Raw genomic sequence first — 22,583 nt, 5'->3', positions numbered from 1 at the left:
TGTCTATTACGTTAGTAGGAAATCCGACCTAGAGCAATTGAGCATTGGAATAGAACATGTTGTTTCATACGGCCCAATGAGAACAAACACGAGGCAGAATCTAAACAGGAAAGTGTAAAAACATGTTGAATCATTAAACATCTGATAGAACAAGAACAAGACACACCTAGTTTTTGTTTTTCTAAAAACAAAACAATGAGGTAGATACTAGCTGTCATTTTTTTTTTTAAAGGAGGGCCAGCTTGGGCGTATTGTTGTACATAGCCGTGGGAACATGTTTCGAATGGGGGGTGCTGTGGGGATGACACCAGGGCCGGTTCTGACCCATTTGCTGCCCTAGGCAAGATTTTTGCTGGTTCAATTATATCTTATTTTACCAGTTAACATTTATTTATCCATATTTTTTAATCTCTCCAGTTTTAAAGGATATTGTTGGTTTACTGTCCTATAGTATACATTGGAATGATTTCAAACCTGTTTTTATTTATCCTAATAATTATAAAGGTGTGCCTTGGAAATATTTGTTTACATAAATTGTGATAAAACCGTTTGAGACACACTGTGATAACTTAGACTAAAGTGAACTAAACACTCAGAGTCCTTTACCTCACTGAGCCTCTCAGGGCACATGGGAAATGTAACCGGGGTGAAAAGGGTGTTATCTTTACTTAATTATGAATGTGAACATCAAGGCCGAAAATTAGTTTTTTTTGTATTATATTTGTATTATATTTCCATTTAATCTTGTGGACGTGCAGATTCCCTGTCCTCCATCAGGGGGTGCCGCAAGCACCCTCAGCACCCCTACTTACCACGGCCCTGTATGAAAAGGTTCAACTACGCACACACACATCATCTCGGCTGCGCAGCACGCTCACAGGCATAGATTGTGCAAGAGGTGCAGTGCAGGCATATTGTTATTCAAGAGATGCGTTGTTCTTTTGGAAAACATGTTTTTCTTTTCAATAATACTCATTACATTGACACATGCATTATTTGTGATTAAAATAATGGTTGTTGGTAATGTATTAGCGACCCCCACAGATGTATGATTTCACTGCGTCCGTGGGAGCTCAGACCCCTCCTTATGGGAGTTCAGCTCCCATTGGCTCCCACATAACTCGAACCCTGTTTATATAAATATATACAATTTCAGAATCAAACAAGTATGAGAGCACTCTCATAATAACGTAACACAATCAGAGACTGGATATATCCCCCCCCTCTCTGGTCGCTTGGCTCAACCCCGCTATCCCGGACTCCGCCATTGTCCCTGAGGGATTCTCTATTTTTCGTCAGGACCGGACTGCAAACTCGGGGAAAAGTAAGGGAGGCGGTGTGTGTGTAATGACTAACAACAACTGGTGCTCAGATGTGAAGATTATTTCATCGGACTGTTCCGCACAGCTAGAGCACCTCATGATCTCATGTCGGGCCTTCCATCTGCCGAGGGAATTCACATCTGTTGTGATAACAGCAGTGTATATCCCGCCGCAGCCACTCGCCGACAACAACACGGCACTCGATCAGCTGTTTGGGATTATTGATAAAACCGAGACTTCACGGCCAGATGCGGCGTTCGTTGTGGCCGGAGATTTCAACACCGCCAACATGAAGAAGGTTTTGCCAAAATATTACCAACACATCAACTTCCCGACGCGCGGGGGAAACATACTGGACCATGTTTATTCCCCTTTCCGGAATGGATATAAGGCTCTCCCTCGCCCTCCCTTTGGCAAATCAGACCATATCTCACTACTGTTGTTGCCTGCGTACAAGCAGAAACTTAAAAGGGACAGACCGATAACAAGAACAGTACAACGATGGAGCGAGGAGTCAGATGAGGCACTGCAGGATTGCTTTGCATCCACGGATTGGAGTGTGTTTGAGGACAATAACATCAACACACACACACAGACACTGTCATCTGCTACATTGGGAAATGCATCGATGACGTGGTACCGAAGGTTTCTGTACGGACATTCCCAAATCAAAAGCCCTGGGTAAACGGTGAGTTGCGCGGCAAACTGAAAGCGCGCACTATCGCGCACACAGCGGGAGATTTGGAGGAGTACAGGAAGTCTAGGTATGATCTCCGGAGAGCAATTAAAAATGCAAAGAGACAGTACAAAGACAAGGTGGAATCTGACTTCAAAGGCTGTAACACTAGGAATATGTGGGCGGGACTAAGGACAATGACTGACTACAAAGGAGCAGCGGGGGGTAGGGCTGTGCAATTAATCGTATTTTAATCGCGATTACGATTATGGCTTGCGACGATTATGAAAACAGCATAATTGACAAAATACGATTATTTTGCTGGGTGCGCTTTCGCCCCTCCCTAAAAGCCCACTCGGCCACGTGGGAGTGACATGTGTGAGTGTTCAGCGCGAGCGAAGATGTCAGAACAAGAGCAGCAACTCGTTAAAAAGAAGGGTAAAACTATTTCCACTATTTGGAAGTACTTTGGCTTTCAGGAGTCCGACGTGGAGCAAAACAAAGTACAGTGCAGGATTTGTTACCAGGTTGTGTTGGCACCACACGCTAACACAACCAATCTCTTTAATCATCTGAAATACAACCACAAAGTGCAATACGACGGGGCAATAATACAACAAAAAGCAGACCAAAAAGATGCCCGCTCGACTTCATCCACAACATCATCACAGTCATCGATTCAGGACGCATTGCACAGAGCAACGGCCTACGCGACGAGCTCGCAGAGACACAGAGATATTACAGGTGCCATTACATTTCACATCGCTAAAGATATGTGCCCAGTTAGCACTGTTAGCAACCAGGGCTTTAAGCAACTTGTCAACACGTTGGACAAGCGTTACGAGATGCCGTCTCGGTATTATTTCAGCAGGTCTGCGCTGCCTGCGCTATATGACAAATGCCGTGGGGAAGTTGAGAGAGATGTGGCTTCAGCTGACTACTTTGCCACCACAACGGACCTATGGTCTAGCCGCACCATGGAGCTATACATGAGCCTCACAGTTCATTATATCGATGCCGATTTCAATTTGAAGACAAAGTGTCTCCAAACCGCATTTTTCCCTGAAGACCACACGGGGCAAAACATCGCCCATGGACTGAGGGAAGCGATGGCTGCTTGGGGGTTAAAAGAGGATAAACTCGTCTGTATGACTACGGACAATGCCGCAAATATAAAGCTGGCGGCTGAGGTCAATGGATGGATGAGGCTCCAGTGTTTCGGGCATAGACTCCACTTGGCCATAGGTGAGCAGGATTCCTTCCTCCTGTTGTATGTAATATGTCATTTTAACAACAGCAACAACAATAATAGCAATAGTAAGTCATTAACATTGATGATCTCTCTCTTAATATGATAATATTAATTACATATTATTATTATTATTATTATTATGTTATGTGTGAGCTACTCTGTCATCTCTCTCTTTTTTTTCTCTCTCTCTTTCCCTCTCTCTCTCTCTCTCTCTCTCTCTCTCTCTCTCTCTCACACACACAACACACCAAATTATGCTTTGATGAAGATCATGATTATCATCATGATACTAAATAATATGTATTTGTTGTAATCTTAGAGAATGCAATGAAGGATCCCAGGATCGGCCGTGCAGTGGGGCTTTGCAAGAAGCTGGTCAGCAGCTTCTCCTACAGTTGGAAAAAGAAGAGGGAACTTGCATCTGCCTGAACACTCCCTAAAGACAGAATGTCCAACCAGATGGGGATCTAGGCAGGCCATGATCGACAGGGTCCTCGAGCAGCAGAAGGCCATTGCCCAGGTCCTTTCCAGCGACCGAAAAACCAGACATCTCTCCCTCACGTGGCAGGACGTTGATGTACTGGAGGCAATCAATAAGTCGCTTAGCCCTCTGGTGGAATTCACAGACGCACTTTCTGGAGAGAAGTATGTAAGTGTGTCTTTTTTTAAACCAACCCTGCACCTCTTCAACAACTCATTGCTGGCAGTGCAGGAGGATGACACAGACCTCACAAAAAGCATAAAAAAGAAGATACTAGACTATCTCAATGATAAATATGATGACGCAGCGACACAAGAGCTGCTTGACATGGCCTCTGCCCTGGACCCGAGATTCAAGCTCAAATATGTCAGTGAGGACAATCGAGGATCCATTGAAGCCAGCCTGACAACTGAGATGAGGAGGGTGATGACACTCATGGTAATAATAATAATAAAAAATAAAAATGTCAGATTTGACAGTAAATACAATTAAGTGAATGAATGTGTTGTCAAAGTGTTATAATGTAATTCTAGGTATAAATGTTAATACCCATAACCATTTAGTCTGATTAAACATGTCATTCTTATTTTCTTTATAATACTCCAAGGAGAACGCCCCTCTTGAGACGGCAGCGGTGCCTGCAGATGACACGGAGGATGCTGCTGCAGCTGCACCAAAGAAGAAAAAGAAGGGACTGGGGAGCTTCTTCAAGGCCACCGTAGACCAAGCTGCAGAACCTCAACCTGCTCTGGAAAAGGACAAGGCCATAGCTCTTGAGCTACAGTCCTACCTCCAGGCAGTGCCACTGGATGCTGAGGAGGACCCACTAAAGTGGTGGAGGGAATCCCGGAAGTTCTACCCACGGCTCTCCATCCTGGCAAGGAAGTATCTGTGCATCCCAGCCACAAGTTCCTCTTCAGAGAGGGTCTTCAGTACAGGTGGCAATATTGTCACCTGCCTGCGCTCGTCTCTGAAACCAGACCATGTAAACAGGCTGGTTTTTCTTGCAAAAAATCTTTAAGAGATGACATGAGCAGCCCTACCAGCATTTGCCATGGTGGCCATGTTGGCTATATGTTAAGGAGTTGTCAGTAGGTTGTGACAGTGCACTGCAACATATTTGATTTAATTTATTTTTGTCTAATTTATTTTTATTTATCATATTAATATATGTTTAGTATGGTTTTGGAAGTGCGCTCCATTATGTGTTGACCTTGTTTATTGGTAAAATATTATTTGTTTTAAAGTTTAATAAATGGTCAATGAATAATCGTCAAAATAATCGTGATATCAATTATTGACCCAAATAATCGTGATTATGATTTTTGCCATAATCGCACAGCCCTAGCGGGGGGTGCTGCGGGAGTGTCTGCGTGCGCATCTCTCCCAGATGAGCTAAACAGTTTTTTTGCACGCTTTGAGAGCAGCCGGGCTGTGGAGGTACAGAGGGACCAGGAGCTACACTGCCCTTTTGTTTTAAATAGGGCAGATGTGTGTAAATCCTTTAAAAGGGTTAACCCACACAAGGCTCCTGGACCTGATGGCATCCCTGGCCGTGTTCTCAGGGTGTGTGCAGTTCAGCTGGCAGAGGTGTTCACAGACAACCGGTCTTCAACAGGTCCCTGCTGCAGTCTGTAGTCCCCACATGTTTTAAACACTCCATCATCATTCCTGTCCCCAAAAAGACAAAAATCACCTGCCCCAACGACTACCGCCCAGTAGCACTCACCTCCATCATAATGAAGTGCTTTGAGCGGTTAGTCAAATTATTCATCACCTCCTCCCTCCCTGAATCTCTGGACCCCCTGCAGTTTGCCTACAGAGCAAACAGGTCCACAGACGACGCCATAGCCCTCACCCTCCACACTGCCCTCTCACACCTGGACCCGAAGAACAGGAACACATATGTGAGAATGCTGTTCATTGACTACAGTTCAGCATTCAATACCATTGTGCCCTCCAAGCTGGCCATCAAGCTCAGAGATCTCGGGCTCAACAGCGCCCTCTGTGACTGGATCCTGAACTTCCTGACGGGCAGACCCCAGGCAGTGCGGGTGGGAAACATCACATCCTCCACCCTGATTCTAAACACCGGTGCCCCTCAAGGCTGCGTGCTCAGCCCTCTCCTCTACTCCCTGTTCACCCACGACTGCGTGGCCACACACAGCTCCAACACCATCGTGAAGTTTGCTGATGACACGACCGTCATCGGCCAGATCACAGACGATGACGAGACGGCGTACAGAGAGGAGGTCGAAAACCTGACATCTTGGTGCCAGGATAACAACCTCCATCTCAACATCAGCAAAACAAAGGAGCTGATTGTGGACTACAGGAAGCAGCAGGGAGAGGGACACGCCCCCATCGCCATCAATGGGACTACGGTGGAGAGAGTCAAAAGCTTCAGGTTCCTTGGGGTCCACATCACTGAGGACCTGACATGGTCTCTTCACACCACCACCATCACCAAGAAAGCTCGACAGCGGCTCTTCTTCCTCCGCAGGTTGAGGAGGTTCAAAATGGATTCCAGGATACTCTGCAACTTCTACAGGTGCACGATAGAGAGTATCCTCACTGGCAGCATGACGGCCTGGTACGGCAGCTGCACCGACCTCGATCGTAAGGCTTTACAGAGGGTGGTGAAAACTGCACAGCACATCACCAGGACGGAGCTGCCATCCATGGAGGACCTTTACTCCCAGCGGCTCAGGAAGAAATCACTACGGATTATCAAAGACCCCCATCACCCCAGCCACAAACTGTTCTTTCTGTTGCCGTCTGGCAGACGTTACCGCAGCATCCTGGCAAGGACAAGAAGATTCGGAGACAGTTTCTTCCCGCGGGCAGTGAGATTGTTAAAAAATTGAACTGTTGAAACAACATCAAACATTCATCTGCTACTCAGTAGTATGTATCTAATACCTAATATATATATATCATTCCAATAACTTGTATATAGACTCGTACTGCACTATTCCACATCATAACTTTATTTCATTTTTATAACTATTATTATTTTTGTATTGCTCATGCTCTTATTGTTATTATGTTATTATGTTGCATTGTTGGAGAAGCCTGTGACATAAGATTTTCAACTGCATAATTACTCTGCTATGTCAGATTGACAATAAAGAACCTTGAACCTTGAACCTTGAACCTTGAAATGGGGAATTGAAATTACGGGCCAAAAGTTGTATTTACAAGTATTAAAAGTAAGCATAGGCCACCAAACCAACTGAGACCCGTCTGTCTGCCGCATCTACACACTGTACAACACACACACCTACACACTGTACCCAGTGGCGGCGCCAGGGTATGGCTGGGATAGGCTACAGCCATACCAAGAAATGGCTTAGCCCCACCATGAAAAATGATGTTAAAGTAAGCAAAATAAAGTCCGCCAACTCGCGCGGAGTAAATTGCACAGACAGCACTTTAGTAAGATTGATTTCAGTAGCCACTTGTTTGGAAATATCGAAGACTAGAAACGGTTTTGAAAACTTTTGTCACGTAGTGATCGTCTTCTCAATAAAAACATCTTTGATGGTCTTCTGGCCAATCAGAATCACGATAACGGCGTGGTGTTGTTGCAGAAAGTCCCGACGGAGAATACTTTTGCTGTAGTACATCTCTATACATCGATACAACATTATTAATGAAATAAGACCCCACGGTTTGATGATTGATAGGTGTGTGGGCTGTCTTTCATTTTGCCACACAGAACGGGGGCTATCCACCCTTATCCACAATGTAAAGTAATTCACACAGCCTCTTCCCTCTTCTCTCTGTGAGGAGCAGCAGGTTCAGCTTTCATTACAAAGTAACAAAACACAAAAATGGCATTCATTTTTTTAAATATGTCGTGTAGTAATAGATGTATTTATTTTTCTTCTCAAGAGAGTACCAGAATGTGTATTTTATGTTAGTATTTCAAAAAATCTCCTGACGTCTGTTATCTCCTTTAAGGAAAGGCATTGGTGCCATATGTGTTGTTGTTACCAGTTTGTGACCGGTCAACTTGTCTGGCACAAATGGTAATTGTTGTGAGAACACTGAGGCACTTCTTTATCGTTTTTTTTTTTTTTAACGGAAAGCACACAAGTTCAGAGGAATAAGCTGTTCCCGTGCTGCTACCATGGACTGGCTGTTACCCACAACCTGCAATATAATTAATCAAGTAAAATTAAAGGATAACAAACTCCAGTTATATCATTCCATATTAATAAATAATATTACATGCAAATGACATTTCCTGTAGGATGCTGAACCCACCTCTCCCCTCTGCCCCCATTGGACCTGGATCTTAACAACCCCCCCCCCACACACACACACACACACACACACACACACACACACACACACACACACACACACACACACACACATAATATATTTATTGTTGTGCCTTTTTATTTGCTCGTATTATGATGGGATATGGTTTAATTTAGTAAATGGTTGTACGTTGTGTGTGAAAAAGGTATATCTCTAAAAAGTGTGTTTATATATATCTATGCGTCCACCTGCCCGATCGGCTACTGCGCATGTGCGAGATGGTCTGCCATATTGCACAACTCCGTATTAATGTGGACCGGAGGGAGAGGGTGACGAGCATAAGTTTCACTTTCCTTTTTTATTTCAATTCCAACTTTGGTCATGAAGAATATGTTTCTCTGTTGTCCCCGTTCATAAAGCATAAAACAACAGCATCAGAGCACGGTGCAGAGTCTCTAGATGAGGGTTAGAACTTAGGAGCTGATTTTTGGACTATTCGACCGCAACCTCTAGATGAGTTTACAGTAGTCCCTCGTTCTTATTATACATCCATGTTGTAGTCCGCTGTATAGAAAACTGTAGTTTCCATAGTTTCCCCACAGCAGCAGACGCACATTTATGACGTCCGCTGGCGCATCATAAACACGTCGGATAGTGAAAGTGCAGTCGGATTCTCTAAAGTACCGCAGTCTCTTCTCCTAAATCCTTTTGAATTCTCCTATCCACTATCCCTTAACCCCGTGACGTTTCACGGTCAAGGAATAGACGATAGGGTTAGAACTTAGGAGCTGATTTTTGGACTATTCGACCGCAACCCGGGTCACTACCGAAGGACCGAGGAGTCGAGGAGGGGAAATTAGAGTATTGAGAAACCTCTACAGTCTGAGCCAACAAAGTAACACTGAGAAGGAGACACCTCTGTGTTTGTTTAAATATGCATCCAGGGTTTTCTAATGCATGCACACAGAGCCACATTCTTGCAAGGAAGTGCCAGTATCCACACGTTAGTAGCAAGCAGCGAGTACGCACTTTGCTCTTTAGGTATTCTCAAGATCCAAGAAGCTAACATCTCTAACAACTCACTACCTGGTCACTTACTTTTTCACTGCTTCAATTGATCCAGGAATGGCAACCCCCCCGCCCTCCCCACTGTCATACAACACACCACACATGTCCAAAATGACACCTTTCAAACTCTTCCCACAGCCTGGCCAGTCCGTGTCAGCCATTGCAGAATGACAGTCTTAAAGGCGCATGCGCGAGAAGCGAGGCAGGCTGACATGAACTAATGTGAACTCATATCGTAACAATTAATATTAATTGATCCGTATTTATGATACTTACAGACACAGTGAGTCCCTAAAATATGTCGCAGTCAAATTAGCTTTTTAAAAAAAAAAGTATTATAATTGATACCGCCACTATGAATTTATTTTTAAATAACTGGACGATACAGTGTCACTGGTTTAATTGGTGATGAGTGTGATTATTATTGCTGCAAATTTTTCGGGGGGGTAGTTTTGATTGATCGATGCAATCGTTGGGAAAGTTGCAACATAGTGGGCGGGTCTTCTGACGCACGAAGCGTTGCCAGGTCTCCAGTCAGCAGCAGAGAGCCAGGCAGAGGCACATCATAATCCGCACCAGAACCAACCATCTGCTTCATCCACCGGACAACACAGGCATCACTCGCGATTCAAGAGTGTTGTATCTTCGCTTGACTTCTTTCTGGTACCGTTTCACTTCCATTTATGTCTCCTCTCTGCTAACCTTTCTTGGTATTTCATTCCTGGCATCAGGAAATTGAAGGCTAACGTTAGCTAGCTACTCGGTTTATAAATAACGGACGTGAAGCACCTGTGTCTGGTTAGCTTCTATCTTAAACAGAGAAACATTCGTTTATATCCACAAAGCCGTTGGGTGTCACGTTGAATTTCAGATTATTCTGCATGTTAACATATTATATAATACTATTGGGCAGTACTGGTTCGTTTCTGGGAGCTGCTTAAAGGGTATCAGTTAACAGAAACTCATACTCGTGGTCTTTATTTAGCTCTTTTACGTAACGTTAATGTGTGTGGGTGTGTTGTGGAGGCAGCAGCCCAGGAACCAATCATGTCCGAAGAGCAGAGGGGGGTATGTACAGTCTACAAACTGTCCTTGTAGCACAGGCCAGGTGCTGTCTGTTTGCTCTGCTTATTTATTCACGATTCAAGGTTATTGCCAATCCAGAGCCAAGTCATCCTCACTGTTAGCCATTGGTAATGTTTCAACTCCTTTCTTGTCAGTGTTGTAACTTATGCCACTGCATGTAACAGTTGGAAAAGTGGGTTTGACTTCAGGGAATTGAATTTGCCTATTATGTTCCCATCTAACTTAAATGCCACAAGCATTAGTGAAAGATGGTGTGATAATCTCACAAGCACTCAGTGCCAAAACATTATGAAGACCACATTCTGAGTGGTACATTTTTAAACATTTGGAAAGTAGCATTCTATAAATGATCAGAAGCAAGGGAACAGCTTACATGTTACAGATAACCACGAATGGAAGTTTCATAAACTATGATGGCGACCAAAGAGAAAAGTCAGGAACATCCCAGTTGAGTTGCTGTGCTGCTTTAGGTTAATCTTTTGCCAATCCCACATCCATCAAAAGTATGTTCATCCGCTATTGTGTTGCGATGAAAGAGATTTGTTGATCAGCAGATCTGCCAAGCCATGTTTTTGTAGCAACGGTGTGTGTTGTTTTTAGAGGCACTTCTTTGTTTTGTTCAGGGTAAGAGCATCACTGCCAATGATGGGAGTAACACGTATATTTAAAAGGCTGGTTATACAGGTGTTGTTTTTCATCATTGCTTCCACTAAAACCCATAAGTAAGCTATTATTACCATAGTTTCCAATTAATCAACTAAATGTTTATCAATTATTGTGTGCTGTTCTAGTACTGCTTCGAACAGAGCAACTCTATTTGTTATCATAAGTTCAGCACTGATGCAATCTAAATTGTTTTTCCTTTTTTTTGTACTTTCTTTTTATTATAGACTTTGCAGCATACAACCACAAAGGGAATGATTCTCCACCTCAGCCGCAACCTGAGCCGTGTCGCCCCCGTTCTGAGTCGAAGTGTCCACTCTGCCTCCACTGCCGCGTCCAAACTCAAATTTGACCGCCAGCTAACTTCAGAGGAAATCTACACACAAGAGGACAAGTATGGAGCGCACAACTACCACCCCTTGCCTGTGGCCTTAGAGAGGGGGAAGGGTGAGTCAAGAGTGTCGTATGACAACTAAATTAAAATATGGTTAATAGAAAAGCACAGCATTTGTGTTGCCCGTAGGCTCTGGTGATCTGTCTCAACATGCTTAACATCACTTATGAATCATCAAACTGGTCTTCTTTACTCCAGGCATCTATGTGTGGGATGTGGATGGCAACCGGTATTATGACTTCCTGAGTGCTTACAGTGCAGTGAACCAGGGCCACTGCCACCCAAAGATCATAGCTGCGCTCAATGCTCAGGCCTCCAAACTCACTCTGACTTCCAGAGCCTTCTACAACAATGTGCTGGGAGCCTACGAGGAGTACGTCACAGGCTTGTTTGGCTATGACAAAGTGTTACCCATGAATACAGGTACTGTCAGGAAACGCCTAAGGATAATTGTATGAAACACCTTAAGAGGTTATTACAGTATAAGTGTTGACATGTTTTTTTTTGGGTTACATTTAGGGGTTGAAGGTGGTGAGACGGCCTGCAAGCTTGCCCGCAAGTGGGCTTACAATGTGAAGGGCGTTCCTAAAAACCAGGCCAAAATAGTTTTCGCCGGTAAGTCACCCATATGTCTCAATAGACTAGTTATAGGAACAGTTATGGAGTCCAATACTTCTAAAACTTAAGCTGTCAGAGAATATTTTTCAGAAGTAAATGTCAACCTCTTGACAACCTCGCGGTAACACTCTGAATCACATTGTACATTTAGATACTGAGTTAAATGTTATACAAATACAAACATTTTTACAGTGATCCTTTACATTTAGGATAATACCACAATACATTACCAACTCAGCCTTAATCCGATGCTCACAACAGGATAAGGTGACAACAGGTACCACATGTCATACATTATGTAAACTAAGAGCAGCATGATGAATATTCCATCTCATTTACTCCGTGTTTGTTAGATGGAAACTTCTGGGGCCGCACCATGGCAGCCATCTCCAGCTCAACAGACCCCAGCAGTTATGAAGGCTTCGGTCCCTTCATGCCAGGCTTTGAAATCATCCCTTACAACAACATCCCAGAACTGGAGGTACCGCTTTTGATGCAATCTACATATCGCACAGTCTTTTTAATTTTTGTTTGAATATCATTGTTAGACACAGTGTCACTTCGGTGGAATGACCTGTGAGAGTTTCAGGCTCTCACAAGCAGCTTATTTGTGAAAAAGTGTCTTCACCTTTGACTCAAACACAGCTGTCAAGTGCCTTGTAAAATGCTTAAATTAAAGGGTGAGGTTTCAGCCACAGCAAACCAGACTCACCAGATTCTGGACTCTCTTTAAACAACGTACCTAACTAACTACAAGAAAAGTTCACCTGCAAGATTAGTGGTTAACTTTATTACTGGAATTAAAGAGGAAACACTGACGTTAGAGGCAGCAAAAGTTTCCTTGTGCTTATTTTCAGTGTTCATGTTTCTGCTGGGTGGGTCCAACAGGAAGGAATGTCACATCTGCAGCCAAATTGCACGGCATTCACAATGTTTTCCTGGCTAAGACTAACCTGGAGGAACACAAATAACCCAGAGAGAATGTCTTATTTTAATCAATGCATCTTTCCAACTCCACACCCCCAGGTTTCTTTCATTTTCAGATGTACAGTCATCCGCCCCAAGCAATATCACTTGAGGGAATCTTTAAGAAATTGCCCAGCTGCCTCTGGAGTCACAAAAAGGCTTCATAAAAAAACATGCATGCATTTCTTTTTTAATATATTCTGTAGCACTCCCAAAGACCTGCAAACAGACTTTGATGTGGAAATTTGGCAGTCCACTTTTAAGGTAAAAAACAATGTTTAATTCATAAACTTCCTCAGAACAAGCAGACATGAATCCTTCACTATGTAAACACAGGGGCCCAATCACCTTTTGCAGTTGCATATTTCTACACATATGTTATCTTAGAAGCTTTTGCTTTTCCATGTTAACATAGGAACCCTAATGTTTGACTAAAGCGGCTCGTATTTATTGAAAGGGTTACCTTTGGTAACAGAAATAAATGTCTGACTAGTTTTGTTTTTTTTTACTCCAGAAAGCTCTTCAGGACCCAAATGTTGCTGCGTTCATGGTGGAGCCCATCCAGGGGGAGGCTGGTGTGGTGGTGCCAGACAAGGGCTACCTGACCACAGTCAGAGAACTTTGCACCAAATACAATGTGAGTCACACAAAAATAATGAAAATGCAAAAAAAATCTAACAAATATTTAGTAATTATGAATGTCTCTTAGGAGTTCAAAGACATGAAGCACAAACACACAGCAGCGGCAGACTGTGTCCTCCTTAACCTCAAATTAATTGAGGGCAAACGGCAGTCTGCGCTTCATTTTTGCCCTTTATGTATTTTGTTATCTTGTACAAACTTAAGTAGAGAAGACTTCCAGGTGACCTGTTTTCACAAGAAGAGACCGGGTTAAGTCATTTAATTCAAGTTGAGAGCAGCAAAGTTAAATTGTGCCAAAAATGACAGGTTTATTTTGCTCAGCTAATGAACGTTAGTAGATCTGCCATTATTTGCAACCATGGGGGAATCTATTTTGTGTTTTTGATTTCAGTACACATTTTCAAATATGATATCCATACACCTGAAGAATTCCATTGTTCACATCAAATAAACATAAAGTCACTAAAGAAGTGCCTTGCTTAGTTTTGATTAGTTTTTTTTATTCCTAAATGCCAATTGGATCATGATTAAGTTATTGGATCCCATAGACACTCAACAATTGAGCATAATTAGCCCAATACATAAAAAAGGTCTGTCTCATGGCACTATAGTTTCTGACTCTGAAGTCGGGAAAACTGTAACATTCCCCAAAACTATTGTATCACTTTACTTTGTCTTGATTTAACTTCATTTTATGCCACATTTCACTTTCATTCCCTGAATCTCCCCCTAGTCAAAGCCCCCCTGGGGATAACCTGGCTTAAAAAATAATGTAGCTCCATCAGTTTTTACAAATTGTAAGTTAATGAATCTACGGGTCAAACAAATACACCCAGCGCAAAATTACAACTAAAGTCCTCTTATGTTTGTGCAGGTGCTGTGGATCAATGACGAGGTGCAGACGGGCTTGGGGAGGACCGGCCGGCGCCTGGCTGTGGACCACGAGGAGGTCCGCCCAGATATCCTGATCCTGGGCAAAGCCCTTTCTGGAGGAGTTTACCCTGTAAGCACTTTTGTTACGTTGTTATGTCTAACTTGTTAACAAATGTATTACAGATTTATTTTGCAATTACTCCAGAGTCCAGTTATTTTGGACAGGAGTATGAATCAGATTAGTTACGTAACTTTAACCTTTGATTGAACTGGTCTGTGTTTGTGTGCCGCAGGTTTCGGCTGTGCTGTGTGATGATGAGATCATGCTGACCATCAAGCCTGGAGAGCACGGGTCCACATATGGAGGAAACCCCGTGGCCTGTCAGGTCGCCATGGCTGCACTAGAGGTCAGTGTCCAAAATGTACTTGCCTGTCTACCCTCAAACAACCTCTATTTCTTTACACTATAATATGCAACATACCTTAAAGTTCAAATAATTGAAAGCTTCTACTGTTAAATGTTAAATAGAACAACATTTATACAGCGCTTTTCCACTCTTTGCGAACTTTTACGTGTACAACAATCACCTGTTTGCTCACATGCTTCAGAGGCAAAGGCTGCCAGTGCCATTCAGGCTGACGTCCAAGTTGCAACCTGCTCAGGGAGACTAAGGCCCCGGCTCCACGGGGACGAAAACGGGTTGAATCCGCATATTTCTCATGCGTATAGCCCTCTAAGCTCGACGACGCCGTAAGGGAAACGTAGAAACAGACCCCGCAAACGACAACGGGTCCAAAGGTGGATAGATCTGGGAACGGAGCGCTCTGGGGGGTCCAACGGGGCCGTGGAGTCGCCTATACGGTCATTCGTTTTCATAGCCCCGCCTCTCCCCGCCTCTCCCCCGCAGGGTTGCTATCGTGCTCCAGTCGCTACTGACCATGCTACAGTTCTTTGTGCAACATCTACAGGAGCTCCTCCTTGAATTCAGATTATTTATCTTTATCTCGATATGAACATAAACGCGAGTGAAGTCTAATCTGACAGGACGGAGACACGCAGCTCCTGCCGCTGTGATGCAGCGGGAGCAAAACACACACTTCAAGTCAGATCATCACCCTTAGCTATTTTAATTACCTCTCAAACTACCTAAACTAGTTATAAATATGTTCATTTTTCAGGGTTCCCGCGGGGTCTTAAAAAGTCTTAAAAAGTCTTAAATTTGATAATCTGAATTTAAGGCCTTAAAAAGGTCTTAAATATGACAAAAAAAATAAGAAAGGTCTTAAATATGATTTAGAAGGTCTTAAAAATGATGGGATTTGAAAGGTACTTCTGTGTTGCGATCGCGTCTAAAATGTGTTTTGGGGGACTTGTCCGGGCTGCAAAGTAACGGTAATAGCCTTTCAGTTCCCCCCAACAATTTGTATTGAAATAAATCAACATGGAACCAGTAATCACTAACTTTGTTTCCCCCGGCCCCTTAACGGAGAACACCCAGCTAGTAACCTAGCAACCAAGCTTCAGCTAGCGGCAGTCAGAAACTCATGTCTCTTCGAATCTACTTACAAATAAATTTGGAGAAGTGTAAGTTCAACCGTATTTGGTTGGAAAACATCGAATTTAGTGCTTGGTTGAAACCAGTGGAGGGGAACGTGTTTGAAGCCCGCTGCACCTTTTGCAAAAGAAATTGGCGTTTGTTTGGCTAATATAGCGTTAGCTAGTGCAGCGTTAGCTAGTGCAGCAGCTCCCGCAACAACACCGTTGGACCTCCGGGCGACGTTTGGGTCTTCGACGTCAACCCTAAAAGCGGAGGTGCTGTAGTGTGTATACGCTAAATACCGTAGCTAAACACCAATCATACAACAGCAACGATGAAAGATTGTAGCCAAGGCAGCAGAGCTCTGAATATAGCTCTTGTTACTCTCTCTCTCTCTCTCTCTCTCTCTCTCTCTCTCTCTCTCTCTCTCTCTCTCTCTCTCTCTCTCTCTCTCTCTCTCTCTCACACACACACACGGGCTGCTCGATTATGGCAAAAATCATAATCACGATTATTGTGGTCAATAATTGATATCACGATTATTAAATAAGATTATTCATTGACTTTGAAAACATCCATTTATTGAACTTTAAAACAAATAATAATTTGAACAGTATCTTTTTAACTGTTGATTACCCTGAACGTATAATTCAACTGAAAAACCAATACAAAAATAAATTAAATAAATGATATATTTAAATAAATAATATCAAAATAATAAATACCAATAAACAAGATCAACAAATATTTTGGAGCGCACTTCCACAAGCTACTAAACATATATAAATATGATAAATAAAAATAAATTAGACTAAAATTAATTAGATCAAATATGTTGTAGTGCACTGTCACAACCTAGCAAAGCTAAATAATAGTTTTTTTCGATTATGTTGTTTTTGTAATTGTGGCAGGCCACGATTAAGGCGATTCAAATACGATTAATTGCACAGCCCTAACACAAGCACACACAGAGACACATACACACTTTTTGGCTAACACAGTTCTGTACTGTTATGCTGTTATGTTCAGTCATTGTTCTTATGTTGAATGTTGTTATGGGACGTATTTCTTCTTTCATAGCCATTTTCCTTCATACTTTCTTGCCGTGAAATAGGTCTTAAATTCTATTCGAAGTGGTCTTAAAAAGGTCTTAAAAAGTCTTAAATTTGAGTTGGCGAAACCTGCAGGAACCCTGATTTTTACTGTCGGGTCACTCATTACAGGATCAGCTGCTGCATGAGACAGACACTGACGCTGTCAGAAGAGAGGAAAAAGAGACAGGCTCCGTGTATTTGATGATTACATATCATTATATCGTCGTTATTCATTTGTTTTAAAGCTCAATAAATAACAATGAAGACCTTTGACCGGCACTTTTATAATTTTGTCCGGAAGATTTAAACTTTAACACACGCTGACCGGCGAAAAACTCTGCCCGGTTCTGTCGGCCCCCACCGCGGAGAATACACAGAAGTGCAGCCATGTCAACCATTCTTCTTCGCTGCTTTTGTGGAGGAAGTTGCTGCTTTTGTGGAGGAAGTTACAGCGCCACGTACAGGTTCGGCATATGTACTGCAGCTTTTCCAGCAGTTTGGATGTAAACGGAGCCGTCTCGTGGAGCTTGACACAATCCGGTGTATATTGCGTGGGGACGGAAGGTTTTTTGCGGTTGCATTTGCGTTACTCCGATGCCTTTTGCCATATTTGTCCTCGTGGAGCCGGGGCCTAACATTCACACACCATTGGGAGCTATTTTTGATAAGTACCCAATGTGCCCAGTGCTCTTGCGCAAGGATACTTTGACTAGTTGACATTTCGACATGTTGACTGATGGGCTTGGGATCTAACCATCCACTGATTGGTGGACAACTGCTCCACCTCCTCAGCCAAAGCCGCCCCAGCCTACCTCCATAGACTATTAAGCATCAGAAGAAAAGTACACATGTTACATTTTTGGAAATGATTAATTTTGCAGGTGCTTGAGGAGGAGAAGCTGGCAGAGAACTCTCAGAAGATGGGAGAACTGCTGCGGAGCGAGCTGAGCAAACTGCCCAAAGACATCGTGACAACAGTCAGAGGGAAAGGCCTCCTCAACGCAGTCGTCATCAAAGAGACCAAAAGTAACAATCCTAACCCACACAATTTAAACTACTAGGGTTTGAGTCTAGTATACAAGTATGAAATTGCTGTCTATATGTACTGGAAATCAGCATCAAGACAACAATTTGTGATGTCATTCGGTCATTTTTTTTAAAGGAAGGCTTGTTTGATTTGAATTAGTGACTTGGATAACATTTCCTTGGAGTCTGGACTATACTGGGGCTATTTGCTATCCATCTTTAGGTTGGACTGTTTTAAAAATACAAATTTGAAAGTGAGATTCCCAACATATTTAAAAGTGAATTTTACTTTGGGGTAGATTTCTCCTTATTTACGGCACCTTCACACTTGCCATTCCTACAATGTCCTTTGTAAGACAATTGAAGTGTAAACAATGATTTGCAGCTCGCTTTATCTGATTTCCATATTTGAACACTTCCCACAGACTATAACGCCTGGGAGGTGTGCTTACGCCTTCGTGACAACGGACTGCTGGCCAAGCCCACACACGGTGACATCATCCGCCTGGCACCCCCCCTCGTCATTAAAGAGGACGAGATGCACGAATGTATCGACATCATCCAGAGAACCATCTTGTCCTTCTGAACCACAACCGTCATTTCCACAATGCACAGGCCACCTTCATGACGATAATCCTGTCAAATTGTTGCTTAACATTCAGTAGTTTCTTTTCATTTCAAATGTAGGGGGTCCTTTAAAGTATATTACTGTAGAAATACAGTAGAATGAGACTGTGTAGAGTGCTTCTATGAGGCTACATTTTTATACAGAAAAACTGCTGTCAAGAAAAGGTTCTGTAAGGCTGTCTTAGGTAAGATGGCAACACCAAAACCTTTTCATTTGAAAAAAAGAATCGTTGCCAGTGCAGTAGAAAGCTGGGAAGATTTATTGGAATTTTGAGATGTACACTTTTCTTTATTTCGGTTAAGTCTGACTGTTGTGCAGGACTTGAAAGAAGTTGTGAAAGAAGTTGCATATTGGGCCAGCTATACTCTCAACACCAGGGTTTCCGCACATTTAAATTCTTGAAATGCATGGAATATTTCCAGATTCCGAATCTTTAAAAGATAGGTCAGAATTATAGTGCAATTACAGTAAGTTTTATTCTTGGAAAATCTTTCATGACGTTTTAATCCACAATCCCATGTATCTGTACGTTGTTAACAATTAACCTTTGGATGAATGTTTAATCTGTTACAAAACAATGTAAATGTTTGTCTGGCAAATTGCCTCAAGTTTTTTTTGCATAATCCACTGAGCCTCAAATAAATTATTGCAGTTATATTCCCTGTCCTGCTTTTTGTGTAAAATAATTCAGAGGCCTGTTTCAGGAAGAACGTTCAGAGTTTCCAGTTAGCTAAAAATCAGCACATTGACTCAGAAAAGGGATCGAGATCAAAGCTGAAGCAGCTCTTTTCACACCCAACTGTACACATATTTGAAGGGATTTTAAAGTCATTTAACCACAATAACGGGTTGACATTATTCACCCAACACAGCAAAGCATACAGATCATTTCAAATGTCAAGGTAAAAACAGGCATATTGTGAAATGACTCTAGAAGTAACACTAGATGGTGCTGTGCCTTTACTGAATGAAAATAAGTTCTCAAATGAAGTGAACACCCTTATATGGCAGGTGTTGAACACAAAGCTTAAAATAACAGGAAATGCACAGATAGTCAAGACTTACTCACAAGTCCCAGAATAACACGGTTGAACCCTAAAAGCCACAACCTGGATGTTCAGTCCTTCAGCCTGTCACCCAATCCTTCAGACCAGCGCTACACGAGGACCTCCACTGACAGAGATTTGACATATTTGACACTTTTTGTTCCTTGAAGATGAGCTGGATGTTGCGGCAACAACCTCTGGCCGGCTCCAGAGACAGTTGAAGGCTCTCCCCCCCCCCCCCCCCCCCCCGAGTGCTGACCTTCAGGCAGCATAAATCCTGCTGCTCACACCACATCACTTATCATTTCACAACAACAATAATATAAACAGCAGCAGTAGTGGAATTACTAATGCAATACGGATCTGACGGGTGTTATCTGAGGAAGATTTAATCTCCAATATATATATATATGCTGGTGCGAATACAATGACCTTTATGTAGGTTGAATGGAGAGCGGCAGATAAACAACTTTGTACTTGCTTTCCGTTCTCTGTTTATTCAGAACCAGGTGGGTTGGCAGATACGCGACAGACGGCCCATATTTCATTTTTAAACAGATGTACATACATGGAAACATATTGCATGCTGTTGTGGAGCAATGAAATCCACTCTAATTAGCTTAATGCTTTGCCCTTTTAATGGCGTACTTCTTAGCAAACTCCTCTTGAAAGGCTTTCCATTGAGTGCAAATATTTTTAATTTGATTTATCCGGGGAAGGGTGGAATGTTTACACTTACTTGCTTTTTCTCCGGTCTTTTAAACCACATCTCATGGTCTTTTCTCATCTGTTATCATGTCACTGAAGTTTTTGGAACAAACTACTGCTGATAATCGTTTGAAGCGATTGATGGCTCATTAAACAGCAATCTGCACTCAATTTTCCCCTTTAAGAACTGTACTGAAGTTTTAAGAAACATATCATCAGAGGTGGGAAGTAGTGGAGTACAAATACTTCGTTACTGTACTTAAGTACATTTTTCTTACTCCACTACTTATTTTTCTGACGACTTTTTACTTTTACTTCTTACATTTTGAACACAAATACCTGTACTTTCTACTTCTTACATTTTCAAAACAGGCTGGTTACTTTAGATTTAATGTGTGTTTGGTGGCGTGATCATTATTATTTAGAGTCATTGCGTGCCTATTGATTTGAACACGATCCGTGTATCCATCATTTCCTGGTCTTCTCTAAAGAAGATGGACCAATGAAAACTTTGTCATGTTGCCGTTGTTCAGCATCGAAACATTCATTAGTTAACAATGACATTATTGTTCTAATAATATAAAGGGAGGTCAGTTACTCTTTAAAACAGATGGTAGTTATGGGTACTTTTTACTTAAGTACTTTTACTTGAGTAAAGAAGTTTAGTCAGTACTTCTACTTTTACCAGAGTATTTTTAAACACGAGTATCTGTACTTCTACTTGAGTAAAGGATGTGTGTACTTTTTCCATCTCTGCATATCATTAAGAATAAATATAATTTCCACCACCGGTTACAAGCTTTACTCATCTCTAACTTCCAGGCCAGCGACTAAAGATCAGAGTGTTGTTTCATCAGCTGCACTGTCAAAACAGCCCTTGTCTTTCAGGGCGAGAGTGCACCCAGCCTAGCATCCAGGACAGGTTATTATTTCATACGAAGTGCAGCTGAGAGACGAGTGTGGCCCAGAGCTTGCTTGTGAAATATGAGTGGAATCCAGCCTGGCAGGCGATGTGAGGGTTATCACCGGGTGACACCCAGCCATGCTCTTGGGCCCCTGTGCACGCTTTGATCCTGCACTCCGCTTAGACCTGCATCCCACTCAGCCCCGATAGGAAGGCATGGCGTATTCCACAAATGAGCTCCAGTTTTGGCAGAGGAGTGACAGGCCACAGGCTCTGAGAGGATCTTGGAACACCGAGGTCCAGCCTTTGACAGCCTCAGCCAAAACCTGAAGATGCTCCTTTTTAAGCCGCTTGATTTTTTGCCACACACACTCGGTGCCAACAGTCCGCCCGGTCCATTCAAGCGTGTGGTGCAAGGCTGGCTTCAAACACTGATGTGTGTTCCACCACAATACTCCAGACCAAGAAGGTCAAGAGGGGCTCATCCAGAGTGGATGGCTGCTCTCAATTCAGCTCTTTGTTCCTAGCCTCTTTTTTTCCCTGTCTCTCCGACCGACTTTCCTATAATTTGTTATCTCTCCCTGTGTGCCTTCTCTCCTTCTGCCCCTTTGTCTCTCTCTCAGCCAGCCCATTTGTATTCGTACCTTACATAATGGAGAAATCAGATGGTGGTACTTAGCAAGGATATAATCAAAGTATGGCAACTGAAATGCAATTCAGGTAAAGTTGCCGTTAAGAAGAGGATACAAAATGATACAACTCTGTACCTATTATAAATGAGGAGAATAAGGTGCCAGGTTGAGAATTATGACTGATGCACTGCTGGAATAGTATATGCTATTTGTTTTTTTTCCTTTTCAACCACAGATAAATCACAGGAACACATTGGACTCGCCTGCCAGAGCTCATATTAATGGGTCTTTTGCATTGGGTTTATGACATCTGAGTGCACTGATAGAATACATGTGCATCTTAAAGGGCAAATGACACATCATTTAAGAGTAATGTGCACTGACCGTTTTTCTGTCCACACCAGAGGGGATATATATATATTGATTAGGAGCAAGGTCCTCTGAATGATGTTATCCTCGCTGCAGATCTGAAGCACATTGTGACTTCCAGAACAATCCTTTCAGTTGTCATACTCTCAGCTGATTTATTCCTTGGTTGTGGACACTTCTGCAGTCCTTATGAATCTTTAAGAAGGCCAATATGACAGGTTTTAGAAGTTCTTGGCTCAACATCTTGTTTTTGTTTTGATCTTTACATGATTAAAGACAGTTTTCACATCACAGGGGACAAATACCTCAAATAAGGCAAACAATA

At 42.6% G+C, this 22,583-nt stretch overlaps 3 protein-coding genes across 4 annotated transcripts in view; 2 read left to right on the top strand and 1 right to left on the bottom strand.

Moving 5' to 3' along the window:
* The window catches only part of lhpp (phospholysine phosphohistidine inorganic pyrophosphate phosphatase), a 32,929-nt gene extending 23,673 nt beyond the window's left edge, over nt 1-9,256 (bottom strand). The window contains exon 1 of the mRNA XM_034119281.1: nt 9,102-9,256. Within this exon, the coding sequence (XP_033975172.1) occupies nt 9,102-9,232 (131 nt within the window). The 5' untranslated portion in view covers nt 9,233-9,256. The remainder of the gene's footprint in view (nt 1-9,101) is intronic.
* On the top strand, nt 2,233-5,032 carry LOC117473609 (zinc finger BED domain-containing protein 1-like). Of its 2 annotated transcripts, none has more exons than XR_004555045.1 (3): nt 2,233-3,243; nt 3,570-4,169; nt 4,339-4,669. XR_004555045.1 is itself a non-coding variant. In XM_034119280.1 (3 exons), exons 2-3 carry the CDS (start codon nt 3,729-3,731, stop codon nt 4,750-4,752), a joined length of 855 nt encoding a protein of 284 aa, XP_033975171.1. In that variant the 5' UTR covers nt 2,233-3,243; nt 3,570-3,728; the 3' UTR covers nt 4,753-5,032. The 2 variants fall into 2 exon arrangements, 1 of the variants encoding a protein (XP_033975171.1); XM_034119280.1 differs by having other exon boundaries at nt 4,339-5,032.
* A 333-nt stretch (nt 9,257-9,589) lies between the features above and the next one.
* oat (ornithine aminotransferase) lies at nt 9,590-19,256 on the top strand. Its single transcript, XM_034119279.1, has 10 exons — nt 9,590-9,734; nt 11,048-11,267; nt 11,413-11,637; nt 11,734-11,829; nt 12,186-12,313; nt 13,313-13,435; nt 14,315-14,443; nt 14,607-14,720; nt 17,827-17,971; nt 18,397-19,256. The coding sequence occupies exons 2-10, from the start codon at nt 11,075-11,077 to the stop codon at nt 18,555-18,557; spliced, it is 1,314 nt and encodes a 437-aa protein (XP_033975170.1). The 5' UTR covers nt 9,590-9,734; nt 11,048-11,074; the 3' UTR covers nt 18,558-19,256.
* The last annotated feature ends 3,327 nt before the right edge of the window (nt 19,257-22,583 follow it).

This window comes from Trematomus bernacchii, unplaced genomic scaffold, assembly GCF_902827165.1.
Source record: "Trematomus bernacchii unplaced genomic scaffold, fTreBer1.1, whole genome shotgun sequence".
Taxonomy (NCBI): domain Eukaryota; kingdom Metazoa; phylum Chordata; class Actinopteri; order Perciformes; family Nototheniidae; genus Trematomus; species Trematomus bernacchii.
Note: the sequence above shows the minus strand (reverse complement) of the source record. Positions and strands in the feature narration are given on the sequence as shown.